This window comes from Mirounga leonina, unplaced genomic scaffold (genome assembly GCF_011800145.1).
Source record: "Mirounga leonina isolate KUSES-001 unplaced genomic scaffold, KU_Mleo_1.0 Mir_150, whole genome shotgun sequence".
In the NCBI taxonomy this organism is placed as follows: domain Eukaryota; kingdom Metazoa; phylum Chordata; class Mammalia; order Carnivora; family Phocidae; genus Mirounga; species Mirounga leonina.
Genome location: NW_023270374.1, coordinates 31,963,147 through 31,980,420, shown reverse-complemented (window position 1 = coordinate 31,980,420; position 17,274 = coordinate 31,963,147). Strand labels below are relative to the sequence as shown.

Here is a 17,274-nt window from a genome sequence, read left to right as displayed (position 1 = left end):
ATCATGGTCAAGGCAAGGACATCATGCCTGAAGGCTGGGCGGACCTGAGTGACCTCACAATCCAGCATGCACATTGCTCTTCTGCAGACACACCAGGAGCAGCATCTGGATGAAGACCCGCAGGTCCAGTCACCTGTCCACATCTCCCCTTGTCCCGGGGCAATAGCCCCCAGCCTGTGGAGGCTTCTGGTTCCCTTGTCTCCTTGACTTCCCTCCCTAGCCGTCAGGACCCAGTTTCTGCGGGAAGGTGGCGGCCACCGGCACTGTCCTCCCACCTGGCAGCTTTGTGGATAGTTTCTGAACCAAGGACCAGAGGTTTCCAGCTCCCCCCGTCCTTTCGGACAGAGCAGAAACACAAAGACTCAGCTGAGAGGTTTTTTATTTCTTTCGACCCTCCCCTGAGGTGAGGGCTTACTTAGGCAGCTGTAGATTCCCTGAGAAAAGGACAGGGTCCGGACCCGCTGTTTAGAGACCCACCTCAATTTATTCTTTTCCTTCTCTTTCCCAAAGATGCTTCAGGGCCTCTGGTCCCCACACCCTCCTCTCCTTTCCATCTGGGGGGAAATCCTGCCCACCCCCCCACCCCCCCAGGTTAGGGAATCTCTCCAGAGAGTAGATGTCATGGCCTAAGTGAGGCCAGACTCTGAACGGGAAGCCAGGGGAGAAAAAGGGCTCCAGGCCTAGTTTCCAGCATCCTAGCACAACCCCGGCCCCGCCTGGGTGTTCGCTAAGTGGTGAGAAACTCATGTCTGACAACCTGAAAACAGTGTTCATCTGGCCTGCAGAGTTTCCAGAGACCCTGATGCCCATCTCTGTTGAGGCTCCTGGCCTCAGTTTCCCCTCAGCAGCACAGGCCTTCCTGTGCTATGTTCCAGGTCTCTATAGCCCTGCCTTCTGGTTTCTTCCCTCCACTGTGGTGCTGTTGGGGGAGGGCAGGCCTGGATTAAAGCTTTTAGCCCGTCTAAAGGTATTTTCTTCCCCAGGGACGGTAGGCCGGAAGGCTGCAGTGGGCTGCCAGCCCGGCTTCCTACAGCCCCTCAGGCAAGAGCTCGCTCAGCAGCTGTGTGGGCGCCGAATTGACCAGCAAAGTCTAGGGAGGGTGGGCAGGTCACCGCCACCCACACTGGCAGGGTTTGGGGCTGTGTCCTCAGGGGAGGTGCTCAGAGGAACAGGAGAAGCAGCTGGGTATGGGAGAGGCCCAGGGGGAGCCACACTCCCTCCGCCCTTGCGCTGCCCTGGGATCCCTGTTCCTTGATGTCTGAGCACCCAGGGTTGGGGTGTGCTGAGATCCTGGGGCACAAGGGAGAGCAGTGAGGTCTGGTGCAAGAGCTGTGGGAAGGGGCCAGGGTTATGGAAGGGTCTGGCTTCGGAGGGTTTGCTCCATGCTGCCCAGATGCTGCTCAAGCACTCCCCCCTGCTGCCGCCAACCCCCTCCTGTGTGGGCAGGTCTCGAGCCTCACAGGCCTCCCTCTCCTCTCCGTGCTGTCAGGAGTTGAGGCAGTGTACCAGGGGGACAGGGACAGGGATGTCAAGGGCACGGAGAATCCTGCAAGGGCCCAGGTGATCATCATTTCACTGCTGGGCAGAGCCCTGCTGAGGCCTGGAGCGGCTGCCCCACCTCCTGCGGATCAGCTGGAGAAGGCAGGAGACAGGACAGGGGGGAGGGTCTCTGTGGCTGCCAGTCAGCCCTCAGCCCCCTCCTTCCCTTCAGTGGACTGGCCCCATGGCAGCCAGCTTGCAACCTCCTGTTCCCTGGGAACACCCAGTCAGTTCTGGGGCCTGGCCAGGGAGGAGGGGGCAGCTGGGGCCGGTTCAGGCCAGGGCATCGAGGTCCACAGTAACCAGTGGCTCCCGCCAGTAGCAGAAGTTGCTGTATTCAGGGCTGGCCAGGTCTGTGCTGGGGCCACGGGCCACAGGTGGGAAGAGGAGCTCAACCACCTCGCCCAGCCGCTCATACCTGTGGGCAGAACAGGGTCAGCACCGAGAGCCTGAGCGGCCACCAGGCCCCAGCCCCCACCACATCAGGCAGAGGAGACCTGGGTGGAAGTGAGGCCCAGGGAGAGGCTGGGGCATGGGGATGTGGGAGGGGTGGGGGACCCATGACAGGGTTTGGCCTCACGTGGATTTGTGGTTCTTCATGAGCTCCTGGATGAGCTCTCCCCGGGGGTTGACTGTGAAGATTCGAGATTCAGGGAGGCCCACCTGCCGGTAGGCAGTGACATCCTATGGGGGACAAGGAGGGGCTGATGGGCTGGGGGACAGGGAGGAGGCGGCCCGGCCCGTGGGGAGGGGACACACTCACGTTGGGCCTGTTCCCAAAGGCAGCATAGAAGGGCTGTTCGTTGGGCAGGAACAGCTGCCGGATGTCACTCAGGCAGGCAATTTTGAACACCTCTGGTTTCTTCTCAATCACCTCCCTGGGGCAGCCAGGGCCATGGGCAGGAGAGGGAACCGAGGAGGGGCAGCCATCGGAGGACGGCAGGGTCAGGTGACACGGGGCGGGATTCAACTGACACCCAAGCATGGCCGGATGCTGGCCTGGCCTGAGCCGCCAGTGAGCCTGTCACTCCCCGCAAGGACCCCTGGGCTTGTATCTCGTAGGGCTGGTTACCTGTGGAGCGCGGAGAAGAGGCTGCTGGGAGACAGCAGGATGGGGCCCTTGGGGAGGCCGCAGCCCCGCTCGCTCACCCACTGTAGGTAGGCCTTGGTGAGGTCAGCCATGCCAATGGCCCGTGCCGAGCAGTACAGGAACTTGAACCCGTTTCTGGAGGTGGGGGTAGGAGAGGCCCAGAGCCATCAGAGACCAGCCATTCCTTGGCTTTGGCCAGCTCAGTGCAACCCCGCAGCTCTGGCCTTCAAACCCAGAGGCCTTTGCAGGGAAGGGACTTAGGGAGAACATCGGGGAGAGGTGCCCGCAGTAGCTGTCCCAGGGAGGAGGAGCGCGGACAGCGTCCTAAGGCCCAGCGGACCAGCAAGGACAAAGGTTTGAGCAAGTCTGTAGGCCTCTCCTGCAGCATGAAGACCAGCAGTTAGACTCAGAGGCCAGACGACAGGAGACAAGGGTTTCATGGGAGAATGAAGGACCATCCAGGGACATGCCCGGGGTTTCTTCCCTCGTGGGTCCCCAAGCCTGGATTCCTGGGGCAAGGGCTGTGGTGGCCTCAGACATCCTGTCATTCCTTCCCTGGGGCCCTGCCCCAGCCCAGGCACTCACAGGTGGATTTTGTGGTAGAGACTGGTGATGCCCTGATGTGTCCAGTCTTTCCCCAGCTGGGGCAGAATGTGGCCCAGAGCGTCTGACCTACAGCCACAGAAGAGGGGTCACTCTGAGGCAGCCCCACGTAGCCCTCGCGTTCCACCACCCCCAGCCCCCAGGACAGTGCACTGGGGGGGGGGGCGGAGGAGGAGGGCCTTTCTTGACATCCCCCTTCCCCCACACAGAGGAGGCCAGTCCCAGGCCCTCCCTCTCTCCCCTGGCCAACCAGGCCTCACTTGGTAATGGTCCCGTCGATGTCCGAGATGACCACCTTGTCGTCCCACTTCCACAGATAGATGGTGGCCCTGCAGCGGCAGGTGCCCTGGTACTGGGTGGTCACACTGAAGACCACATCATTGGCACCTTCTTGCAGGTTCAGGCGCCGCTGGGGCCAGGCAAAGGGGGGAAGCTGTGATCCCCATGGGCCTCTCATTCCCCTCCGCCTCCCAACTCAGAGAACCTGCCTGAATTCATCAGAGACAGCCACACGCAGACACATCCGTACGGGTGGAGGGCGACCTCAGGGAGTGAGGGAGTACAGAGTGCTGGTCGGGGCCCACACGGGCCCAGACACAGGAGCCCTAACCTCCCTTCTTGCCCCCGTTGGCATGAAGCTCACAGGCAAAGCCTGGCCCATGGCTGCCACCCAGGTTTCTCAGGTCAGCGCTAAGGCTGACCCTGCTCCTGGCACGCAGACACCCCACTCCCTCGAGATCCTCACAGGTAGCCTCCTGCCTGGGGCTAGGGTACTCGTGACATCCATCCATAGAGACTCCTAGCCCTGTCCTTGGTCCATAGAGAAGAATCAGGGCAGCTCTCAGCCACAGCTGGTGACCAAGGCTATTGGGCCCTGGCTGACCCCAAAGTGGGTGTCACACTGGGGTACCATACAGATGGTTGCTGCCCGCCCTGGGCACCGCCCTGACAGAGCCCCACTTGGGGGCCAGTGACTAAGCTCAAAGACAGGGCTTGGGGGCAGGGACGGCCAATATCTGAGGGGCTGTCATCAGCCTTTGATTCCTGCAGAGTGGCCTCTAAGAGCTGATCCAGAGCCGGGAACCCACCGCAGGTAGATACTTTAAGACAACATAGGGAAGACTTTTCCCATAAGAGCATCCAACAAAGAAATGGGCTGGTGCATAAAGAAGCAAGCCCCTGACCCTGGAGGTTTTCAAGCAAAGGCTGTTAGGGAGGCTGCCGAGGGGATGGATTCTGGGCTCTGGTAAACTCAAGGCTCCACAGAGCCAAATTATCTCAGCCCCAGCCCCCCTCCCTGAACAGAGCTACGCACACACTCACTATCTGATTGGAGGAGAGGCGGAGGGACTTCTTGTAGGCGGGAGTCGAGGGTGGCAGAGAGGGGGCGTCCAGGATCACAGGGCTCTCTGGGGCATCATCCTCACTACTCAGGACATCAGTCTTCTCCCTGCAGGCAGCCTGGCTCTCAGGCCACTCTCCCCAGCCAAGGCCCTACACTCCCAGTAGATGTTCACCCCTCAGCCCATGCCACAAGGAACCTGGGGCTTGTCCCTGTTCCTCCAGAGGATCAGAAACCCCACCATGGTGTCACCCATTTGGAGAGGGGTACAGACATAAGGACGCAGCCCAGCAGTACGCACCCAGAAAGGGACCAGCAGAGCTGAGGCTCCTGGCCCTCGGTGCCTAGCCAAGGTAGCCTTGGAGATGTTTATCTGTAAAACCTAGGGGTGTGTCTTAGGGCTTATTACCAATCCCACCTGCTTAGGCTTCAGCTGACCTGCCCTTGGTCATCCCCCACCCAAGCTTGGGTGTTCTGGTCACTTGAGAGATGAAAAAGGCAAGGTCAGCCCGCCCCTGGCAAAGAGGGGAGGCCCTGCCCCTCCTTAAGACAGTAGTCCCTGGTCTGGGTCAGGAGTCTGGGCACCCGGTCCAACTCTGCCAGTTCCCAGCTCTAGGACTTTTGGTGTAGCTCTAGGCCTCAGTTTTCCCATCTGTGAAATGGGGACATTTCTCAAGAAAAAGAAAGGGTGTAGAAGTGATTGGGCAGTGACAAAGAACCATAGCTGGGGGAGAGGTGCTGGCGTCATCCCTGCCCCCACAGGGATCACCCCAAGGCTTGGCTCCAGCTGCAGAGCTCCAGCCATGAGGTCCAGCTCACCCCTGCTGCTCCTGGGCTGTGGTTTTCTCCGTCTGGGCACTGCTCTGTGGGAAGAACATACATCCAGTGAGCCCCACCTCCTGCCTTGCTGACCACGCCCTTTGACCTTGACCACTCACCTCCCTGGCGGGGAAGTCCCGGCGACGCCAGGAAAACCACCACCGTCCACCCTTCCGGGGCATCTTCTCCTTTTCCAGTTTGTCCACAGTGCTCTGAGGGCAGATAAAGGCCATGGCATTTTTCCCTGCACCACTAAAACCTACCTTTCATCACCCCCATGAACCCAGAGTCTGGGGCTGACCCTAGAGCAAGGTGCTATCAACATCTGGAGGCTGAGGAAGCATACTCACCTCCATGCTGGGACTCCAAGCAATGACTCATGGAGCTAAGCACAGGAGACCAAGGGCCATTCCTGCCAATCCCCACCCTACCCCAGCCTTGACCCCCTAGCTCTTGCCCAGCCTCGGCCAGGCCTCCAGATCCTACTAAAGTAGCTGAAGGCAGTGCTTTGGGACTTTCTCAGGATCTAGTACTCTCTGCATGATGCCACCAAGTGACAGCAGGAAGAACAGTCTATAGCCAGTACTCCCTTCAACGTCCAAGACCAACAGAGGCAACCCCAAAGGTCAATGACTCTATCCCATGCACGGCCTCCCTCTCTGTGTGTTACCACCGCTGTCTGGTGGGGGCAACATGACCTTGGGAAGATGCTGATTAGATTCGTGCTAGGTATTCCCAGGGGGAGCCCAGGAGAGCCTAGGCCAAGGCCCACCCAGGAGACATATCAGTGTCCTACAGAAGAATGGTGAACCCAAGTCAGGAGGACATGACCTGGAAGTGGGTCAGCCAGGATACCCCCTTGAGCTGGAAACAGGCTGGGGGAGTCTCCCAGGGGCCTCAGGTGGTGGATCTGTCTGGGGGAGGTGAGGAGAGCGAAGCAAGAGAGTAACCCTCCTCCTTCCCACAGGCTCTGATCCTAGCTCAGGCCCAGAGCCAGCCGGAGGATAGAGCCGAGTGTCACCAAAGGGAGGCGTCAGCTGTCAAAATATGGATGGTGATGTTCTTGGGCAAGTCTAATCAATCCAAGAACAATGGGCCAGATCGGGGCAGGGGAGCCAATGGCGGGGCGGGGGGCGGGGGGGAGGCAGGTGCAGGTCAGTGAGGGTAGAAGTTCTGGGAAGGACTGAAAAGACTGGGTTCCTTCTCACCTCTGAGCGTCAGCACATGCTGTTCCCTGTCCCTCATCTGCTTACGGATTATTCATCCTTCAGATCTCTGCCCAGGGGGCACGTGCTCAGCAAACCCCCGTTTTAGCCTCTCAAAGCACCCAGCCTCTCCTTCCCAATACTCACGGTTGAATTTTATATTCATCTGGCTGAGTCTTATGATTAACTGTCTTTCTAGGAGGGCATGACTGTGGGGACAGGACAGCCTGTGCCTGGCACACAGTAGGTACTCAACAAATGCAGGCCAATAAAGCAAGCAATGCTGCAGCCCAGGCTGGAGAGCTGCTCGGGGTAAGAGAAGGAGCGGGGCCTCTGTCTCCCAAGCCTCGTCTCTCAGATCTAAAAGCCTCCTGTGGAAGGTTATCATCCTCCCCCGGTGTGCCCTGAGCTCCTTCGAAGTCAAGTCCAACCCTGATGGGATTCATCCAGGCCAGGAAGCCAGGGTGGGGTGGGGCTTTGTCTGCACAGCACGGGGTGAGGTTCCAGGGGCCCTCAGTTGCTCCTCTCACAGTGGGTCTTGCAGCTGGTCAGCCCTAGGCCCATCTCTGCCCACTCTCCGCTTCTTGGCCAAGGGCCCCACGCTGGGCCCACTTTCCTCAGCAGGCCCAGTGGTGCTCTAACCATTACCTTGGGCAAGTTTCTCTGGAAGGCTTGCAGGGAGAGGATCATGGGGGCGGCCACAGCCCAGTTATAATGCCTGGAGAGACAGAACGGGGAGTCGGGACTGCAGTAGCCATGGGGCGGTGGAGGGCAGGGCCACCCTGGGGCTGCCAGCGGCTCAAGCTTGGTACTCACTTCTCATTGATCTTCACCACCAGGTTTGGGTGCTCAAGGAGGCCAGGGTTTTGGACGAGGTCCTGGTAGGAGACGATGTGCTGGTTGAACTTCTCTGGGCACAGAGGCAGAGAGTAAGGAGTGAGGCTGACATGTCTGATGTGACCTGCTGCCCCAGCCCCTCCCGGATCCCCCCTCCACACACACACACACACTCTACCACTCAGGCCTCCTGCAGGTTGGGTCTGGGACCCAGCAGGGCTCCTCCCTACCTGTGGTGTTTGCACCTGCTGTGCCCACCATCCCCAAAAGTTCTACTTTTGGCACTCGCCATCTTGGATTCACAGGGTAAATCACAGCTTAGCATTAAGTGTTTGCTTCACAGGGCCTTGGGAATGCCCTGCCCTCGCTGGCTGCACGGGGCTCCACAGAGCAGAGAACAGCAAGGGCGCCCAGTCTAGCCTCACACCTCTGCTGCCCCCCCCCACTCTGGGGGCCTCCCCGCCCTCCCCAGGTCCCTGGGCTCAGTGCCAATCCTTGGAAGGGCTCAGGCCTTGGTCAGACATACCCAGGGAGATGTCCCGGCTCTCAGCGAGTCCGCCACAGAGGGACAGCTCTATCATATCCACCATGTCCAGAGTGGGTTCTGGCTCCTGTTCGGGGTTGGGGTCTCCCAGGGGCTTCTGGCTGTTGGGTTCACTCCACCTTCTGGGCCCCAGTCCACAGTCACTGGGGGCAGAGGGGCCAACAGTGATGTGACTACAAAGAGGCTGGGGGGAGGAGGGCCCACCCTCTCAGGCCCTTGGTAGCCAACCCCTGGCCCCACCAACCCCCATCCCAAGACACCCTGGCACCCAGCACCCAGGCACCTCTGGGGGAAGTAAAGGGCTGCATTCTCAGAATCCAGAGAGGGCAAGTCATCCAGATAGATGTCACTGGGGCCCAGATGCTGGCTTCTCTTCAGGGAGCCTAAGGGCAGAGGGGACACCTCTAGTCCTAACATGTGCTTAGTAGCATGAGCAGGAGGTGTCCCCTTGTCTTTGAACACCCTAAAGCAGCGCTGTCTGGTAGAACTTTCGGGGATGGTAGAAATGTCCCCTGTCTGCCCGCCCAATACCGCTAGCCACACGTCACTATCTGCGCACTGAAGATGTGGCATGATGGAGATACAGAATTGTATATGGTATTTAATTTCAAGTAATTTTAACTACATTTTACATAGCCATATATAGCCAGCAACTACTGATTTGGACAGTGAGTCCTAGTACCTTCCCACACTCTTAGGATAAACCCCAGCTCCTGCTCCAGCAATGATCCAGCATCTGCTCATCTTGCTGGCTTCCTCCCCACAACCCTGCCTTGCTCAAGACACACCAGCTGCCTCCCTTCCTAGACATGCAACCTCTCTCCCACTTCATGACCTTGACACATGCTCTTCCCTCTGCCCAGAATTCTCTTCCCTTGATCCTCCCTTGGCTGGGTCTTTTATCGTTCGCGTCTCAGCTCACACATCCCCCACTCGGAGAGGCCTTCCCCGACCACATGATTTAAATAGCCTCCGTGCCCACTGATGATTCTCTTCTGTGTCACCCATGACATGCTCTTCTCTGCTTACGCATGCTTCATCTAGCTCCCTCACCGCGAGCCCATGAGGGCTGGAGCCAAGCATAGTGCCAGGCACACAGTAGGTGCTCAAAACACGCTTGAAGTACCAGAGTCTACCCAGGGGGTTATGTGAGGCCAGGGAAAACCCTGGGAGAGGGCCAACCATCACTCACCTTCCCTCCTGGAGCCCCCCTCTGGCTCCCTGGTAGCCACTGGGCCCTCCAGGGTGGCCCAGCTCCAGGATTTCGAGGGAAGAGGCAGGCCTGCATCCCTGCAGCTCTGAGGCGTGGTCTCCTTTCTCTCAGGAGTGGGAAGAGGGGAGCCCACCAGAGCGGGAGGCTCCGCGTCAGTAGGAGGAAGGTCGGTACCAGCCCCTGCTTGCAGGATTAGGGGTCCCGAAGGGTCCGCACCAGCCACAGAAGCGGAGGGGGTGCTGGACTCTTCCCGAAGAGGACAGGCTGACCCAGCCCTGCCATCAGCAACCTTTGAGGACTCAGGCCACTCTGCTTTGGCTACCTTTGGTCAAATAAATGGGGTGGGGGAGGGGATGTGAACCAGTGCAAGGCCTGCCTCCCACACCCCACAAGGCCTTGGGGGTCCAAGTCTCAGTCACTGCACTTCTGACCCACAGGGGACCACCGAGCCCCTGAAAGGCAGGGATGGGAGGCTGACATGGAGTCACTCACCTTCGGCAGCCTCCCCCAGGCCCACTGTATGTGGGATTCAGCTCGTGGGGGGCTGGGCTCAGAGGTCCGTAGCTCCAGCTCTGAGTCACTCTTAGGGGATGTGAGCCCACCCGGCGGGAGGCTGCAGAAAGCGAGAACTTAGAGGCCCTCAAGCCAGCCTGTCGCCCACCACTGCCACCCCAGCCTGAGGAAAAAAATATTTATAATACATATTTGTGCCTCTGTTGGATCCAGAATGTATAAATATATGGAAGACTCCTACAAACCAACAATAACGAGGCAAGCTAGTAAAAAAAAAAAAAAAATGGGCAAAGACCTGAATAAACACTTGGCACAGGAGATGTAGAACTGGCTGGTAAACATACTAAACGTGTTCTATGTCATTATTCATCAGGAAGATATAAATAGAAACCACTCTGAGACCTTGGCCTTGGGTCCCTGCCTGCAGGCCACCTAGACTCTCACCTGGACTGGGGGCCCCACTCGCCATCAGAGTAGGGGTAGATGTCTCTGGCTTGCGGTAAGGACTCCCCTTCTGACTGGATGCTGCTGAGGGGGCTGCAGGGAAATAAATGGTCACCGACAGGACCGGGCACCCCAGGTAGTGCATGGGGGCCTGGGTGTCAGGGGCTCGGGGAGGTGAAGCCCAGAGAAGTCACGGCCCTTGTCCAGGGTCACAGCAGCAGCAGAAGAAACGGTGCTTGAACCCTGGGTGGTATCCCCACACCCTTAGCCCCCCACCTGGTCCGCACACACCCTGGGGGCTCTGGCCTTGGCTTTTCCAGCAGGGACAGCTCACTCTCAGCGCCTGTCTCCAGCTCCTCCGAACTAGAATTGGCTGCCACCGTGCCCTCCTTCCGCCTGGGCTTCCTCCTGCGAAGCCTCTTCTTCCGCCCCGTGGAGGGCACCCCGTCAGAGATGGCCTCAGGCTCACTGGCTGTGCTCAGCTGGGAGTCTGAGGGGAGCCCAGACAGGTCTCCACAAGGGATGGGCGATGTGCACAGACAGGGAGGTACGTGTTCCTGTGAGACAGACCAGGGGCTAGAGCCTGGGGAGCCACCCTCGCCACCCAATCGTTCTGAGCCCTGCCTGAGTCCCAGGGCCTGGGTGTGAGCTCATTCGGGCTCAGGAAAACAGGCACGGAGGCTGGTCCGAGGCAGCAGTAGCAGCAAGGCCTCGCAACCGGGCCCGGGTGCCACACGAACCACCCCGTCCAGGTAGAACCCTGGAACTTGGCTACTCATCTCCTCCTCCGCCCACACCTGCTTTCCCTTTAAGACTCAGCCAGACATCACCTCCTCCAGGAAGCTCGCCCTGATTAACCCCAGCCCCAGTTCCAACCCCCTCCACTGCCATGACCATACAGTTCCATCATCTGTTGTTTATATGTCTGGCTCCCAGGCTGGTCTGGGAGCCCTCTTTGCAGGCAGGGGTGACCCGTCACCTGAGTCCACCGCACAGTGTCGGGCATACAATAGGGGCCTATTTAAAGTCTGTGAAGCTCAGACTGTTGAAACACCTCCCGCTGGCTTGTGTTGGGCTCTGCCTCCCTTCTGAAACACCCCTCTCCTCGTCCCTCACCTTCATCCTTCCATGCTCTAACTGCACCGAGCCAGCACCAGATCCAGAACAATCCATCTCATGCTTTCCAGCCCCCTCCCAGCCATGCAACAGCACTCTCCTCCTTTTCAGGCCGCCCAGGGAAGGCCTCCTTTTCACCCTCCAGGGGCCCAGCTCCAGTGTCCTCTTCTGAGAAACCTTCCCCAGCTTTCCCCAGATAGGAAATCAGCTCTTGCTGCCCCCATCCCAATTCTGCTCAGGCTCCAACAGCATGCTGGGAGTGCCAGCCCTAGCTGATCCCCCCACCCCCATCAGACTTGCTGCTAGGGTGGTTCCCAGGGGCAGGTCGGTGACAGGGCCCAAGATCCAGCCCAGAGGGGGCAGGTGCCGCAAGGCACTTACATCATCGCTCTCCAGCTCCTGGATGAAGAAGGCCTCCCCGCTGTCCCCCAGCTTCATGTGCAAGTCCACAGGCTCCCCGTTGATCTCGATGTCGACCTGTAAAGGGGTGTGGTGGTGCACAGTCCCCAACATTGTCCCTCACCCCCACACTCTGTTCTACTGGCCCCCCTGCCCCTCTGGAGCACTGCACTTGCTGGAACTCCTACCCAAACAGCCTCTGGTGTGCCTGGCTGCTCCCCACCCCGAGGCTCTCTGCTCAGGCTCCCCTTTGCAGAGAGGCTGCACTGAGTTCTCCACCCCCCAGCCCCCCATTTTTCCATTCTCTGGGCTTTCTTGCACATACCACTGTCTCAGTATTCTTGTCTGCCTTGATTTCTGTTCTTTCTGCCACACCCCATCAGAACAAGACATGACCCATCTTGTCGCCGCTGTGTCCCCAACCCCCAGAGTGCTTACTGACTACATGAACAACAGTACGAAGGACCACTTTCTAGGCACTGATGGAGAGTTTTATCTGGACTCTCCCCTTTAACCTCCCAGCAACACTGTGCAGGGCTCCTATCCCTACCCCCCCTTTATAGACGAGGAAACCGAGACCCCAGGGGTGTTACGTACTGGGAGGTGGCCAAGTGCGGCTGTGAGCCACGAAGTCTGCCCCAGCTCTTTACCGCCTCGCTATACAGCCCCCCACACGCTGACACTTTCCTGTTAGGATTCTGGCACGTTCCCAGGGGCCCCATAGGAAGGGGATTTGGACCCACCAGACCTCTTTCCATACTCCAGACCTCAGCACTAGAAAAAAGCTGTCCTGTTCGCCTGGGCCCAGAGAAGGCAGCACAACTTTCCAAAGGGAGAGAAGCTGACCTTTTGAGTGCTACCCACATACCTGGCCCTGGGACGGTGTTATCAGCTCCTATCTCATTCTCCCAAATCACCCCTCCGGCACCAGGGAGATGAGAGTGTGCAACCATTTGCCCAGGTGGAGAGGCTTACCAAGAACGCACAGGGGAGGTCTTGGTAAGCTGGAGCCAGGCCGGACGGCCCAGGTACCAGGGACAGCCCCACTGTGCGGCTCCCACAGGAAAATGGGACCCCTCCGGGACCCGAACCCCCCAACCAACCCCAAACTGTCAAAGAAAATGCAAAAGAACAGACGCTTGTCCAGAGCACAGATCCCCACCTAAGGGAGGTCTAGGCCCTCTCCTGGGACTGCAGGGGCTGCCCTGGCCTTAAGAGCCCACCCTGCCATGGCCCCTGGCTGGCCAGCGCTCACCACCTTCTCCCGAGACCGCAGGACGCCTAGCTTGCCGAAGCGCACGTGGAAGGGCGAGCATCGGAAGGAGCCGTCCACCTGCTTCACCACCAGCACGTCAATGCCACCACTCAGCGTGGCCGGGTTCAGGCCTTGGTATATGTCCTTCATCGTCCCCAACACCGTCCCTGCCAGTTGCCCCACGTAGTTCATGGCCGGTGCTGGCAAAGGGAGGAGGTGCTGGGACAAAGGCCGGGTCCACCTCCCTCAGTGGGGAGGCTCTGCAGCCCGGCCCCCAGGACCCCCAGGTCCCCAAGCATGGGAGCGGCAGACCAGGAGTGGGGGGCAGAGGTCTCCCCAGACTTACGGTGTGTTGCCCTCGGAGCGCCTTTGCAGACCGGAGGGATGGGCGGTGTGCCTACAGGTGTGGGTTCTAGCCCCGGCTCGCCCACCGACCTGCTGTGGGGCCCCTGGACACCTGCCTTCCTTCTCCAAGTGCCAATCTCCGCATCTGTCAAATGAGAGCCCTGGGTGAGGTGATCTGGGGTGCCCTGCGTCTCTAAATGCCGTGAGTAATGATAATGACCATGGTGTGCGGTGGCAGGGCTCGTTCCATCTTTGCAACAACCTGCGAGGCTGGCCGAGTGGGTGTCATTATTGCTGTTTACAGACAAGCTAGCTGAGGCTTGGAGTGATTTGCCCAGGACCATGACTAGTAAGGAGAGGAGCCAGGACTCAGACCCAGGCCTGTGTGGCTGCAGACCCCTCAGTGTGAACCACTGGGTGGGCCCAACTGCAGGGACAGGGGCAGGTCAGCACCCCTCCCTGATGCAATGGGCGGCAGCCTCATGATATATTAGGCCCAGGGCCTGGCTGGGTAATGGGTGACAGCCCTAAAGGCTGATCTCTTCCCAGTAAGTAGGGAGGAGAGAGTCTCAGTTCTTCCATCTGAGAAATGGGTTCATCTCTCTTGCTGCTTCCTAGTCTTAGGAGTTGGAAGGGGCCTTGCTGCACCATCGTGGCTGATCTGTGGAGAACCAGGGGTAGGCTACCTCAGGTACCTAAGGCTCTGCCCAGCTCTGTTTCTGGGGTCAGATACTTGAGGGAGGGCATTTCCTATAGTTGGGGGTAAAATGACCTCCCAGTTTATGGCCCCAAATATCAAACTCCTTCCCAGTTTCCCTGGAACAGGTGGGAATCCTATCCAAGATCCATAGCCTGACCCCAATGTCTCCAGGCCGCAGTTCTCAGGCCTGAGCCCCACTTCTGAGACCCTGGCTCAGCTGGCCAGGCCTGGAAACCCACATTCAGGCATCAGGCTGGCCCCTACCCCACCAAAGCTGCCCCTCCTTCCCCCAGCCAGACCGGTCTCTCCAGCTTTCCCACACCAGGCAGAGCTAGGCAAGCCAGAAGCAGAAGGCTGTGGCAGCCATGGGGAAGAGCCAGGGCTGTAATGAGAGCTGCTTCCACGCTGGCACGGTGCCCGCCCCACCAGCAGCAGCTCATGGCCCCTTCCCTGCTGGCCAGGCCAATGGCCTACTGCCCCTCTGGCTGCCAGGAGCCAGGCCATTCCATCTCCGCATGGCACTCCCATCTCGCAGACCCCGCATCAGAACCCCTGGAGGACCACCTGCCATGCAAGACCACTCCTCAAAGAAGTTAAGTGACTTATCCATAGGCCATAGATGGGGCGGGGTGGGGAGAGTGATGACCCGTATCCCGGTTTCCTGACCCCATGTCATGGTTCCTGCCACCCCACAGTCCCCAAACCACCCCACAGTTGTCTGCAGGGAGGGCAGCTGCCCCAGCCCACCTCTGCACAACCCTGCAATGCCTTGCCACTCAAAATGTGGCCCAGCAGCGTCAGCATCACCTGGGAGCTCATTAGAAACCTAGAACTTCAGAAACCTAAGGTACAACTGGAATTGCTAAAATGAAAACTTGGGATAAAATGAAGCTTTCTGGACCCTGATAATGGCATTCAAATATAATATACAGTTTATCTGCGAAACACCCACTATGTGCTAGGTGAAAATCTCCACTTTGGTTCCTTCCTACACCCAATTGTGAATAAAGGTCAGACATGTGATGGGCAGGTCTCTAGATCACTGTGCTCAGGAAAAGCAGAGAAGACTCCAGAAGTTTCCAGGAATAAAGGAGCAAGCATGGGAGGGGCAGACCGGGAGTGGGGGCAAAGGTCTGCCCAGGTGGAGGCTCAGACCTTCGCTATCTGCCCCGCTGAGGACGAAAGAGCTGGGCTGGGTAGGGACCGGCTCGGCTTGACCTAGTACAGAGTTTCTCAACTTCAGCATCATTGCCGTTTGGGGCTAGATAATCCTTTGCTTTGGGGGGATTGTAGGATGTTTAGCAGCATTCCTGGTGTCTACCCACTAATACCAGTATCCCACACCCTCCAGTGTGACAACCAAATTGTCTCCAAACATTGTCAGATGTCCCCCGGGGAACAAAACTGCTCTTCGTAGAGAGCCAGTGAGGTAGGAGAGCTGAATGGCAGAGATGGCACCATCTCTGGGAGGCATGGGGTCCTACTCTGCTCCAGCTGTGGGGCATCCTCAGGCAAGTAATGTGCTAGCCTCAGTTTCCCCTTTATGAAACCAGGCCCCAATTTTTCAAACCGTCCTCAGCCTAGAATTCATTCCTCCCCCTGTTCCCCCCCACACTACGAGTGGATGCCCCCCACATCTGCCTGCTCAGCATTTGGGGGGACTCCAATGAGCTAAGCCCTGGGATCCCTCTTCTATCTGCACCCATCTCTGAAGGCATCTGCTCTCCCCCAGGACCCAGCCCTGCCTTCTTGGTCTTCTCCAAGAGCTCTGCTTGGCTCCCTTATACCACCCTTCACCCCAAACTAACATATCTAAACTCAAACACTTCATCTCTCCCCCGGGGACCCAGATCGGCTGAATTCCTCTCAGGATTCATGGGCATCCCTCCCTCCTGAGCCCTCTGAATCCTATCCCCCCATTTCCTTCTCCTCCTGCTGTCCTAGGTCAAGGCGTTACTACCGGATGCCCAGATCCTGGGTGGCAACAGGACATGTAAGATACTAGACTATCTGGGTTCTTTTTTTTTTTTTTTTAAGATTTTATTTATTTATTTGACAGAGAGAGACAGCAAGAGAGGGAACACAAGCAGGGGGAGTGGGAGAGGGAGAAGCAGGCCTCCCGCGGAGCAGGGAGCCCGATGCAGGGCTCGATCCCAGGACCACTGAGCCACTCAGGCGCCCCTCGACTATCTGGGTTCTAATTCCCTCCCTGACACCTTGGGCAAGTCACTTCATCTCTCTGAGCTTCGGTTTCAGCCTCTGAAATGGGGATAGGGGATGTGTGAGTAATTAATGAGATAACTCACGGAAAGCACTAGGACACAGTAAATGCTCATAGGTGTCACCTATCAACAGCAGCATCTTTTTGGGCATCATGACAGCCTCAGTCACCCAGGCTGGTCCTGAGGGCACTACAGGTCAGACTGCAATGCACTGTCCCTGCCCACCGTTGAGAGGTTAGACTTCTTTCCATATCATTCCAGGCCCTCTTACACCATGGTGGCCTGCTTTTTGCAAAGTGAGCAGGTAGACTCCAGGCAGGCCTCCACAGGGCGCCCAAGCCTCAGGGCCCACTTTGGAACACCCACAGGCCTCCCAGGCCAGCACACAGCTCTACCCCAGGGTCTGAGTTTCAGCCTTTCTGGGCTCCCAGATCTGGGGAAGGGTGAAGGTACAGCAGGACCAGAAGAAGCAGGATAAGCATTCCTATAGCCCTGGAAGGGAGACAGCTCCACCCCTGGCTCCCCAGCACCCGTCACAGCTACTGGGTCTCACCCCATCTCCGCAGGGTGAGCAAGGGTCAGACCCTGTTTTGCAACACAGGACACTCAGTACCAGAGAGGGTGGGTGACCTCCCAAAGGCCTGGGGTGAAGCTGGGCCAGCCACCCCTGAGAGTTTTTGGCATCTTATCTCCTGATCCCATATTCTGGATGTCCGGGGTCCCGCAGCGGCTGGGCCAGGGAGGGGGACGAAGTGAGACCGGCCCCTCCACCCATGAGCTACCTTCTGATGTCCAGAAATGGACCCAGGCCCGCGGACATGAAGAAACGTGGGTCAGATGGCAGGACAGACAGGCAGGGCAGGGCTGGGGAAGGGGTACCTCTTCTCAAGCCGGGGTTAGGCCCTACCTGGGGAGCTGCCCACTGGACCTCCGGGATCCGGAAACGCCGCCTGAGTGCACGGGGTCAGCGGTAAGTGTCCTCGGCCCCACACTCAGTTGGAGCTTCCGTCTCCTCCAGGACCGGGTGAGATCCCGGCTCCGCCCCTTGAGCCTGGCGGGTGTCTGCAGGCCCCAATCCGCCCAGGCTC

At 58.6% G+C, this 17,274-nt stretch overlaps 1 protein-coding gene across 2 annotated transcripts; it reads right to left on the bottom strand.

The window, feature by feature from the left end:
* Window positions 1-362: 362 nt before the first annotated feature.
* Window positions 363-17,226, bottom strand: LPIN3 (lipin 3). Of its 2 annotated transcripts, XM_035006331.1 has the most exons (21): window positions 17,094-17,225; window positions 13,266-13,409; window positions 12,920-13,119; window positions 11,647-11,742; window positions 10,441-10,706; window positions 10,150-10,242; window positions 9,685-9,805; window positions 9,172-9,514; window positions 8,263-8,362; window positions 7,962-8,122; window positions 7,415-7,508; window positions 7,247-7,316; window positions 5,513-5,605; window positions 5,394-5,437; window positions 4,556-4,682; window positions 3,493-3,641; window positions 3,215-3,301; window positions 2,612-2,764; window positions 2,303-2,417; window positions 2,120-2,223; window positions 363-1,957 (listed from the first exon to the last, which is right to left on the bottom strand). In XM_035006331.1, exons 3-21 carry the CDS (start codon window positions 13,109-13,111, stop codon window positions 1,813-1,815), a joined length of 2,553 nt encoding a protein of 850 aa, XP_034862222.1. In that variant the 5' UTR covers window positions 13,112-13,119; window positions 13,266-13,409; window positions 17,094-17,225; the 3' UTR covers window positions 363-1,812. The 2 variants fall into 2 exon arrangements, with proteins under 2 accessions (XP_034862222.1, XP_034862223.1); XM_035006332.1 differs by lacking the exons at window positions 12,920-13,119; window positions 13,266-13,409 and having other exon boundaries at window positions 17,094-17,226.
* Window positions 17,227-17,274: the final 48 nt, after the last annotated feature.